General features: G+C 45.0%; 1 protein-coding gene across 3 annotated transcripts in view; it reads right to left on the reverse strand.

Annotated features, from left to right (window-relative positions):
* WWP1 (WW domain containing E3 ubiquitin protein ligase 1) overlaps positions 1-12033 on the reverse strand; it is a 259846-nt gene that overhangs the window by 11958 nt on the left and 235855 nt on the right. For all 3 annotated transcript variants that reach the window (XM_068237622.1, XM_068237623.1, XM_068237624.1), the window contains 3 exons: positions 9382-9515; positions 7889-8029; positions 2377-2497 (listed from right to left, as the gene is read on the reverse strand). In XM_068237622.1, coding sequence (XP_068093723.1) covers positions 2377-2497; positions 7889-8029; positions 9382-9515 — 396 coding nt within the window. The remainder of the gene's footprint in view (positions 1-2376; positions 2498-7888; positions 8030-9381; positions 9516-12033) is intronic.

Consider the following 12033-nt stretch of genomic DNA (forward strand, 5'->3'; position numbering starts at 1 on the left):
GCGCCGGCGGAGCAGGTAATGTATGCGGCTCTATTGCGTCGGTCGCCGGGCAATCGAACTCTGCTAGCGACGCGCTCCCTACCCGCGGGTGATCGAAAATAATTTTCCGCACATAGCGATCGACGGGATCGGACGAAATGGATCGAAATTCGGCGTGTTGCGCGAACGATTGGCAGCAGATTCGATCCCAGTGATCGAATCTGCTGTCGAAACGGCGGCAAATCGGGCCAGTGTATGGCCAGCTTTATTCATTTTTAGTTTAGCCAATAAATGGTATCATCCTGATTTAAAACCTCTTGCTTTTACTGATGGCTAACACGGTACAATACCCTACTGCTACTACTGTAATGTGGCAGAGATAGTGGAATTACAATTTACTAACGTTGTATCCAAAGTACACTCCCACTAATCTCAGTCAGGTCACTACGGCCAACTGACTAACTGCAGAGAGGCTTCCTGCCATCGTTCAGTGAGCAGATCCTCCTCACCAGGAACAAAATGAATTATAATAATTCAGATTATAATTCAGCAATTAATCCTTAAAGTGGACCTAAACTCTTGCACAGGGCAGAAGGAAAACAAGAGATAAATTCACCCTGTATGTATTTAGAGAGTTTAGCCTGTCTAATTCCCCCCCTCATCGATCACTAATCTCAACTGTAATTTGATCTCTCAGCTGTGTCAGTCCTTGGCAGAGCACCTTATATTGAAAAAAATCACTAGCGTTTTGCAACGTGATATTCCAGCGATGTTTCACTGTGCAGGAAAGAGATTTTGGAGTGGCTGCGTTTTGCGATTCTAGAACATTGAAATGCAACCACTACAAAAGTCGCTAAACAATGCTGCAGGCAGTGCTTTTGTGATTTCAGCAAATAGCCGGTGATCGCCAAGTGTGAACAATGCCATACTCATTACATTGCAAAACGCTAGCGACTGAAAAACCTGCTGAAGTCACTAGTAAGACGCTCCAGTGTGAATGAGGCCTATCACTGCCTCCAAGGACAGCTGTGCAACTCGCATAACAGTAATCGCCAGCCACAGGGCTGAGACTGCTTTCTTCTTCTAACTCTGAGGCAGGGAACACACTTGACTGTTTTCGTGCGCGTTTTCTGCACAGAAAAACGGATAACTCATGTTAATCAATGGGCTAGTACACGCTTAATAGGTTGTTTGCGCGCAGAAAAAAAACTGACATTCTGCATCATGATTCTGCACATTTTGCCAGTTTTCTCTATCAACTACATCATCTGCTGTGAAAAAACACGCCCGTTTTCCTGCATAGAAACACACTTGGTGTGCAGAAAAAGTATGCAGGAAAACGGGCGCAGAAAACTGAAAGACAAGTGTGTTCCCTGCCTGAATAGTAAATGATTAATGGAGAATATAATGCATAATCACTATGGATATTTACAGATGGTGAAAAGCACTCACATTTGCCCAGTGCTATTCTGATTGTCACACAGATCTGTACAATCGAGGGCTGCACTCAGGCACCATAAAAACAAGAGACATACTGTATCTCCCACCTTGCAGCTGCCTAACTTATATGAGACTGACAGCTGTGATTTCATTTCACCAATATATAGGGCGGAGTCAGGACGCACGTTGTTGCTAGCAGCATTTACACTTGACCGGTCGTACGGAGCTGCAGGACGGTGACCGACGGCGAGTATCTATGTTTGTTACATGCTATGAGACAAGTTTGGATTGTGTACGTAGTTCTGTAGCAGGGCTTTTTTAACCCAATAAATTACAGTTTTACACTATGTTGAGCTTCTGTTGGACATAGGATATATGCGCTGGGAAGCAATGGCTGCTGTTGCATGCTGAGATACAAGAAGTGAGGGGCATCTCTTTTGTATTGCATGTATACTGAATGATTGAGAAGAACTACATCGCAGGAGGGAGTTGATCCAATACAGAACTCAGCAGAATTTATGTACATTTCACCAATATTGCCCTCTGCTGGTGAATCTCATACTGCAGTTTATCTAAACCATCTAAAGGTGGCCACACACGATACAATAAAATGATCTGATTTTACGGCAATTCGATAAATATGGTCAGATCTCCCGAAAAAAATCGAAAGCTTTTTTTTTCGTTCAACGGAAAAATCCCAAAAATCCAGATGATATGATGCTAGATTTGTTTTGGGGAGAAAAGACTGTGAAAAACAATCCTAGAAACATTCTTTAAGTTGAAAGATTTAAAGCCCCATTTGCTCTGAGTGCAGAAAGCAGGATCTGATCACCAACATATCACCCTACTGAGGGCAGAACCAGTAAATCAAGATCACAGAATGCATGGACATTATACACTTCCTGGCCCCAGTAACACAAATATATATGTAAATATGTACATTTGTACAAGTCGAACCTCTAACTCTTTCTCATCAAAATACTGCAGCCACTGTAGAGGGACCACTGCGTTAAAGCCGTCCAGAAATGCTTTGGTTTGTTCTTCTACACCTCGCGAGAATCTCCATTCAGCCATCAGCCTGGGAAGAGAAAACCACAATAAGATTGGTCAGCGGACAATCGGCTTCCTGTTCAGCCATCTCCTATCATGAGATACCCAGAAATACTGCATCAGTCACTAGACTGATGAAATATCCTGAAAGGACAACTGTAATGCTGGATCCACACCATACCATTTTTGGGAAGATTTACCTGCCAGATCGATTATTTCCACCATTTCCGTTATGAGAATCGATTTTTTGAGCGATTTTCTGACCGATTTCCGTAGCAACGAACGGAAATCGGTCAGAAAAGCGCTAAAAATATCAATCGATTCTCAGATCTGGTATTCTGGAAATAATCGATCTGGCAAGTAAATCTGCCAAAAAATTGTATGGTGTGGATCCATCATAATGAGAGGGATATGGAGGCTGCCATATTTATGGCCTTTTAAGCAATACCAGTTGCCTGGCTATCCTGCTGGTCCTCTGCGTCTGATATTTTTAGCCATAGACCCTGAACAAGCATGCAGCAGATCTGGTGTGCTGACATTGTTGTCAGATCTGACAAGATTAGCTGCATGCTGTTCCTGGTGTTATTTAAACACTACTGCAGCCAAATAGATCAGTAGGTCTGCTAGGCAACTGGTATTGTTTAACAGGAAATAAATATTAGGTCAGTTGTCCTTTAAGGTTACATTCATAGTGACGTGTTGCGGTGCAACTCAAAGGCTGCATTGTAACGCAGAACGTCTCACTGTAATGCAACACCTATGTAACTTTTACAGTACGGCCAGTGTGGTTTCATTGACAGTGCTTCAGCGGCTCAGTGCTAGAGTGTAGTGTGTGTATATAGTGTGTGCACAGCAGCCCCTGATCCCTCTTCATGCATCACCCAGTGCTCAGTAGATCATCTCTGCCATGCATTGTTCTCCTATTCTCATACTCATCCCACCCACTCCATGCTGCTCCTCCCCCCTACATAGCAACACAACCTGTTACTAGCCTTCAGACTAGCATTGCATCTGTACAGACTCGGCCCTGATCTGTTCCCTGAGGGTTTGATTCCCAATCCCCTCTTTGTTGTAAGTGTGGTTAAAAACAAGAAGAGAATCGAGAGCCCAATATGTTGCAGTATTGTCAGGTGAAATGAAGAGTTCAATACAATTTTATGCGTGTGTGTGTGTGTGTGTGTGTGTGTGTGTGTGTGTGTGTGTGTGTGTGTGTGTGTGTGTGTGTGTGTGTGTGTGTGTGTGTGTGTGTGTGTGTGTGTGTATGTATGTATGTATATATATATATATATATATATATATATATACATACACACACATACACTCACAAACACGGGTTACCCATAGGCAACCACTTTAAATACAGGTGGGGAGCATTAGGACCTGACCCCACTCAAGAAGTCTGTTAAGAATCTGTAGATAGTAGATGGGGATGCACCCCTCCACCCAGGGTGGACTAGAATATCAGCAAAAACTCGGTATACAGAGGCGCCAGAGTAGAGTAAAACGTTTTAAAAACCGTTTAAAAGCAGAGGGGGATGTCAAGGTGGACTTACCTCCCTATTACAAAAAAGAAAACTCACTTGAGTCTCGATAAAACAGAAATGACAAATAATGTATTCAACTCCACAAATGCGACGCGTTTGGCGGGCGTGACCCCGCTTCTTCAGGCAAAAATGGGAGCACAACTCAGTGGGTCAAGCAATAGATTTGAGCGCCTCTGTGGCTTGTAAGTGTGGTATACACATTATACGCAGGGCACAGTGAAAACTTAAATATTAAATAATACTTTGTACATTTCCTTTTCATTAACCAATTTTTTTTCCCTTTTGAAAAAAATCATTCCAAAATTAGATACCAGCTCTGCTTGTCACTTTGTAGTGAACTAGGTTGAGGCACTTATTTATCTAATAATAATAATAATATTTAACGTAATAAATTCTAATGTAACCACACAGAACTAGATGCAAGTTGCGACGTGGGAGTGGAAGTGTATCCGTGTGTGGAGGTGTGTCCAGTGCTGCATTGTATCGCAACCCAAGTAACGGTACAATTTTCTCATCAAATGCAATCTTTTGATGTGAATTTTATGATCAAATTGTAAAGAAAGCTGTGCAGTGTGCGCCCCAAAAAAAATCAAAATAAAACGATTCGAGGGTCGACTGGAGCAGAAAACGTTATCGATCCGAATGTTGGATTTTACAATCAAATCAAAAGAGAGAAAATGTCCTAATTGACCCGCTTAAAGAGAACCTGTGCTGAGTAAAAATATTTAAAATAAACACATGAGGTAACTTCAAATGAACATTGCATGGTTACCTTGTCATCAGTTCCTCTCAGAAGCTCACCATTTTCTTCTGACAATAATCCCTTCCAGTTCTGACAATATTTTGTCAGATCTGAAATATATCAGTTGCTGTCAGTAAAATATCAGTTGCTGTCAGTAAAATATCAGTTGCTGTCAGTAAAATATCAGTTGCTGTCAGTAAAATATCAGTTGCTGTCAGTAAAATATCAGTTGCTGTCAGTAAAATATCAGTTGCTGTCAGTAAAATATCAGTTGCTGTCAGTAAAATATCAGTTGCTGTCAGTAAAATATCAGTTGCTGTCAGTAAAATATCAGTTGCTGTCAGTAAAATATCAGTTGCTGTCAGTAAAATATCAGTTGCTGTCAGTTATAGCTGAGAGGAAAACTGATGTACCAGGTAATGTCCATGTTTCCCTATGGCTCAAGTGGGCGATGTTACAGTTTAACTGTGTGCTCACCAGAAAGCTGTTATGGGTAATGGCCATTTTCAAAATGGAGGACGGAAAATTCCATTGATCACAGTGAACAAACAGGACGCGGGACAGGAGAAAAACACTGAGGAGTAGATTGCATGGGAGGTAAGTATAACTTGTGTATGCTTATTTTGACTTTTCATTTTCAGTTCAGGTTTTCTTTAAGATTACAAATCGCATTGCGAGATCCCGTCTGATGAAAAAATTGTACGGTTAATGGGCACCTTTACAGACATGTATAGAAGGGTCCACACAAAAGCAACCTGTCTGCTGTGCCACAGATGCTGTGTGATCCAGAACGGCAGATCACCTGTCAGCTTCTTGTACAGCAACTGCACAAATAGCAGAGGTGCTGCCATAGCAACCAAAACCCCTGCTGCTAATGTTTTCTACTAAACAATGGCACAGCCAGAGGCCTGCAATAGCCTCGTCTAAACATAGCTTACCCATAAACTGTGTAACATACCGGACCAGCGTACTCGCAATCACATACTGGCAAGTTTACAGGTTGTTTATAATCAGAAGATTATAGAACTGTGGTATTTAAAGGACCACTATAGCGGAAGAAGTAAGTAATTAAAATCCGTCATGTTTTGGACTAGACCATCTCCTCATGGAGGACTCACAGGGTTTTCTTTGTTTTCCCAATGGAGCACAGAGCCACTCATGTCGGAATGGCTTTGTGCTATTGTGCATCCTGTACTTGCACATGCATAGTACGACCGTACACAGAGGGAAGTGCGGCCATGAGCAACATGTTTGCTAATACTTAAAGAGAATATCCGCGCAGCTGCAAAAAGATAAAAATAAAAAAAAAAATACAAATCCACTTACCTGGGGCTTCCTCCAGCCCGTGGCAGGCAGGACATGCCCTTGGCACCGCTCCGCAGGCTCCCAGTCTTCTCTGGTGGCGCACCCAACCTGGCCAGGCCGGCTTCCAGGTCAGGCTTCTTGTGCGCTCCAAAATGCGCTGCCGTCATCGGACGTCCTCCGGGCTGTACGGAGCAGGCTCCGCTCTCTGCACGGAGATAGGCGAAAATAGCCGATCTCCGCCGGGCCATTCTACTGCGCAGGCGCAAGTCTCCTGCGCAGTAGAGCGGACCCGACGGAGATCGGCTATTTTCGCCTATATCCATCAGAAGAGCCGCAACAGCGCCCCCGCTGGAGCCAGAAAAGGTAAATATTGCACAGGCTGTCGGATTTGTCGCCGGTGCGTTCCGGGGGCTGCAGCGAGACCGCCGTGGGGCACAGGAGGACGGGGGAAGCCTCGATAGAGTCCAGAGGCTTCCCTCTACTGAGGTGAGTACCCCCCAGGGGAACTTTTTTTTTCAGTAGAGGTTTTCTTTAAGGCCTGGAACCCACTAGGAACGCTTTTCTGAGCGCTTTGTGGTTTGAAAAGCTCTTGCTAATATAATGCTATGGGTGTGATCCCACTTGAACGATGTGATTTTATAAAAAGCCCCCATAGCATTGCATTATCAAGAGCCTTTTCAAATCACTAGTGCTTAGAAAAGGCTGCTATTGGGTTTGAGCCCTTAAAGTGAACCTGAGATCAGATAATACAAAGAACTGATACTTACCTGGGGCTTCCTCCAGCTCTATAAACACGTGAGAGTCCCTCCCCGTCCTCCCGCGGTCTGTCGTTCAGCCCCAGTAACTGGCTCAGTCTTCTGCGCATTGATGGACCTCCCATGCATGCACAGAAGACCAAGACTGACGGGACAGAAGCAGTTACTGGGGCTGATCGCAGCTGAACCGCAGACTGCGGGAAGACAGGGAGGGACTCGCACGCGTTTATGGGGCTGGAGGAAGCCCCTGGTAAGTATCAATTCTTTGTATTATCTGGTCTCTGGTTTACTTTACAGTGCACCTGAGATGAAGGGAACAAAAAGATCTTTACTTACCTGGCGCTTCTCCCAGTCCCATATAGTCTGTCAGCCTCCCTCCTTATAGCTGTCCTCCTGGGTCCCCTCCGTTGTACTGGTATCAACCATTAGGGATGATCAATGATATGCAAATACTTCTGAGCTTATGCAAATTCATGTACATTTTTTATGCAAATATATGCAGCTTGAAAATGGACCAATTGAGTCCCACCCAATTTTAAACGGATTGGTCCAATTTCAAGCTGCGTATATTTGCATAAACTTTTGCATAAACTCTGAAGTATTTGCATCTCATTGCTCATCCCTATCAACCACATTAAAGTCTGCGACTTGGCTCAGTCGCAGACTACTGCACATGTGCGGTCCTGGCTGCATGCCCCCTCAATCGCGCTCCCCGGTCCGGAATGTTCTGCGCATGCGCAGCTTGTTAAGACTTGTAACAGTGCTTGCGCAAGATGCTGTCAGGGGGAGGCTTGCAGCACAAAACAGTTCATGTGCCATAGCCTGTAACCCAGCTGGATCGCAGACTTCAAAGTAGCACAGTGGATCGGCCCAGGAGGACATCAAGGGAGCTGACAGACTACAGCCCCAGGTAAGTATTTCTCCCTTCCTCTCAGGTGTACTTTAAACTCCCAGCCTTTGAAGACTGGAGTTGTACCCCCCCCCCCACCCCCCCTATACTAATAGAATGTATATACAGTAAATGTGGGATGTATTCAAACCAAAGCTATATGCAAAGTCTAAAGCCGCCCTACCCGATGTATTCCTCTTTGTTCTCTTCAGTCACCAAGATGTTGGATCCTTCAGGCTTGAGGTCATGAGATGTGACTTTCCCCAGAATCTCCATGTCCACAGAGAAGTACATCTCCAGGTTACATTCTTCAATGTTATTGTCTCTGGAAAATATGCAAAAAGCATGGTTACAGCTAGCAAGCCCGATTTCATGGACAATACCGAATAAAACAATTATAAAATCATTTGTTAAATCATTAAAGTCAGCATAAATCATACTGGTAATCCGGAATATTCACCCCCAGTAAGTAATACGGTTCCTATGAATTCTCAACAGATGATACACAACACATGGTTCATACACCTGCTGTCCTCTATAATAAAACCCTAATGTCTCTGCGTCCCATGTCCCTGTGTGTGTCTCACTTGCGCTCTGCGCATGTGCAGGGACGCAGAGACACTGAGGAAGAGTGACGCGCGGCAAGGGATGACTGGCAAAGGGGCGGACGGGCTGGCGGGCGTACTAATAGTGCCATAATATGCTTACTGCTTATATGCCATTTCCCTCAATTTGTTTTTTTCTTTTTAGAAATTCAGAATAAAAATTCTGAATAGAATGGCAAAGAGTTTAAAGGAAATATCAGGCAAATGTCTAAAAAACAGATTTACTTACCTGGGGCTTCCTCCAGCCCCTGGAAGCTTGTGTGCCCGGAGTCCCCTCCGTAGCAGCTGTTCACCCGGCGAGGTCAGCGGCTACTGCGTCTTTACAAGCTTACAATCACAGGATCCTTTAACCTTCCTGGCGGTAAGCCCGCACGCAGCGGCGGAAGAGGCCCCCCCAGAGCCCTGCGCTGCCTGGACCAATGAGTTCCAGGCAGCGCTATGGGCTGGATCTGAACCGCCTGACGTCAGGATGTCGGCTGACGTCATTCCGATCGTCGCCATGGCGGCAGGAGAAGCCAAACAGGGGAACGCGTTATATACGCGTTCCCGTTTGCTATTGATGCCGGCGACGATCGCACTAGAGGGACACATGCGCTCTCTAGTGGTATTTCATGTAGCTACCACTCTGGTAGCTTTACATGAAACAAAAACACAAAATTAAAAAAAAAAAAAGAATTTCTGCATATTTTGCAGAAAAAAATCAACCGCCAGGAGGGTTAAGAGATAGCCTGTTCTCCCCAATTATTACAGAATGGGAAGAAAACCGGTGCAGCCAAGAGCATGCCTGATTGACGATGTGACAAATTTCAGAGCGAAACTGGTCGCATGTATCAATCGGACATGCTGCAAGATGTCGGGCCATCGTGGCTGATCAGGTGCGCAGCGGTAATGGCGAGCGATATCGGGAAGAGCGGCAAAACCCCTAGCAACGTGCTGCTGCTTAGGGTACATTCCTGTGCTTTGTGCTTTTACAGTGCTATTTCAGGCGACCTCTCCTAGCCTTCCAATCTCTGTATATAGAGAGGAGTAGCTCTAACAGTCAGACCATAGTGCACACACATTTCTTACTTACCTGATCCATATGAGGGAGTTATAGAATTCAGGATCGATAGACTCTAGGTCTTTGATGGTTAATTTTTTGCTTAGCATGCGCTTGTAGAATGGTAGAGAGAAGCCGGTATCTATGAATTTACCGTGGAACAAAGCCTGTGGGGGAAAGAAAATCAATCAATCACTGCCAAGTACCATGTGAGTCATAGAATGCACAAAACCAGGGCTCAGCTAGCAGTGTGCTAGTCACAAGATATTGGTTTTATTGTAAGCAGAGTACATAAAGTAGCACCGGCACAAGGTTTCTAGCTGGATGGCCCTTTATCAAAGGCAAGGGATTTTCCCATTTACCATGTGATTCATCTCTAAATACCAAAAGCAAAGGAATGGTAGGGCCTTAAAGCACACCTGAACTAAAAGGGATAAGGCGGCTGCCATATTTATTTCCTTTAAACATTGCATGTTCCCAGGCTATCCTGCTGATCTCTTCTGGGAGAGAAGCGCTTTTTGGCTCCTTGCACACTGCATGCGATTCTAATTTTTAATCGTTACTGCATGCTGCGTTTTTTCCTCAGTTTTTCTGTTGATTGCATTCAGGGAAAATCGGAATTGAAAATCGGAAACGGAATCGGAATCGCAAAACGGATTTGCAGTGTGCAGGGAGCCTAAAAATGTTAAGGTAGCCATACATCCAGCGATTTGGCAGTGCAATTGACCATTCGATTTGATTTTATAGAATCAAGTGTTTTCCAGAATTCCCAATCGATGAAAAGTGGCTGATTTCATACTGAATCCACCAGCTTAGTCGATTGAGCAGGACGCAAGATATCAGTCGATAGCACAGGAATCTGCTACAGTTCACGTCATTCAATTGACTCTGAATCGATTTTTGCATTCAGAGCATGGAGACACAACATCGGTCAGATGAAATGTGGAGGTGAATCGCATAGGATATAGCCTGTAGTGTGTGGGCCACTAGTCGATCAACTTTCTATCAACCATACTGAAGTCGATTCCGTAATAAAGTCGATTGCTTTGTGGATTGAATCAGAATCATTACATGTATGGCTACCTTTATTGTACTGTTGTAGCAGGTAGCCAGACTGCTGTAAATATCTGCTGGTATGACATGGCAGTCTGTATACACAGGATAATGCTGCATACCATTGTACTGTTCATCATCGCATAAAGCATCGCGCACAAACATCATGCTGCATAACATAGGTCACATCCCAAATGCCAGACCTTCTGCCAAGCGCTGCTGAATGACTAATGACATTGCGGAGAGTGACAATCATGAAGCTAATATGAAAGGACATTAACCACCTTAGCGGTATGGGAATGATGATGCTCGGCCCTTGGTAGGTCTTTTTTTACAATTTTTTTTTTTTTAAAACACGCAGCTAGCACTTTGCTAGCAGCGTGTTTAATTCGATCGCCGTCGATCCGCCGCTACGTGCCGCGAAAGAAGCCCCCCGACCCTCAGCGTAGCCTGGCCAATCATCGCCTGCCAGGCTGTGCTATGGGGTGGATCAGGACTCCCCCGACATCATGACGTCGATGACGTCATTCCCCTAACAGGGAATCCCGTTCAGAGCGGGATCTCCTGTTGGGTATAATCGCCGGCGGCGATTGGAGGGGTGGGCGGGATGATGCAGGGAGGGGGAATCATGTAGCTAGCGCTAGGCTAGCTACATGATAAAAAAAAATTTCAAAAAAAGGTTAAAAAAAAACCACCCGCGGCCGAACGCCACAAAAAAATAGATCGCCAGGGTGGTTAAAGAGGACCATCATCCTCTTATGAAACTCTGAAGAGCTTCAGCTATGTGAAATGGATTCACTAGGAGAATGTAGTGCGGTGCTGGAAGTTCTGCTGCAATAGGGCCCATCAGAAGTGACCCAGCTTCCTAGAAGCGTATGGGAGACTCTCTGACTCCCATCGCACTACAGAGCAGTGACCAGAGCTGGGAGTACGAATACGGATTCAGGGCTGGTTCACTAAGATGGTTCTGCAATGGTAAATGACGGCCATGGCGTCGACGGAATGGACAGGCATCCGTATGATCGCTTACTGCCATTTGCACAACCGCAGTGTTGCAACCCCCAATTTTCACCTTCTTCTGGCCCGGTGCTTAGCCAATTCTGGAAGCAGCAGGTTGTTCAGAGGATTGTTTACCGCCACGCTTCTGTGTTCCCCTGCAGGGATGAAAATCGCCTCACGCAAGGAAGTGCCATCGAAAGCCAACAAATGCTTTCCTGCAAGTTTGCAGAAAAGCATTTGCAGCGAGACGCCAGGCTGCTGCAAGCGGCTGGTTCAGATGTCCATCTGATAAAGCTTTACCTAATTTCACCTCATTCATGCAACAAGTATTTATGCAATTCTTTTTGAGGTATTTTAAAAGTAGAATTAACTTAAAAGGAATATCCGAGGTTAAAAAAAAAAAAAAGAAAAAAATGTAAGAAGAAGACTTACCCGAGGCTTCCTCCAGGCCCTAGCAGCCGATATGTCTCTTGCTGAAGCTCTGCTCCCAGCCAGTGGCCAGGGGTCCCCCTTCCGCCAGGTCGGCATCTTCTGCGCCTGCGCAATTGCCCTCACGTGGCTTGGAGCGTTCTGCGCAGCCCTGCACAGAACGCTCCTGACAATGTAAGCACTGTCATGAGCGACGCAGCCACA

Source organism: Hyperolius riggenbachi, chromosome 5, assembly GCF_040937935.1.
Source record: "Hyperolius riggenbachi isolate aHypRig1 chromosome 5, aHypRig1.pri, whole genome shotgun sequence".
NCBI classification, from domain to species: Eukaryota; Metazoa; Chordata; class Amphibia; order Anura; family Hyperoliidae; genus Hyperolius; species Hyperolius riggenbachi.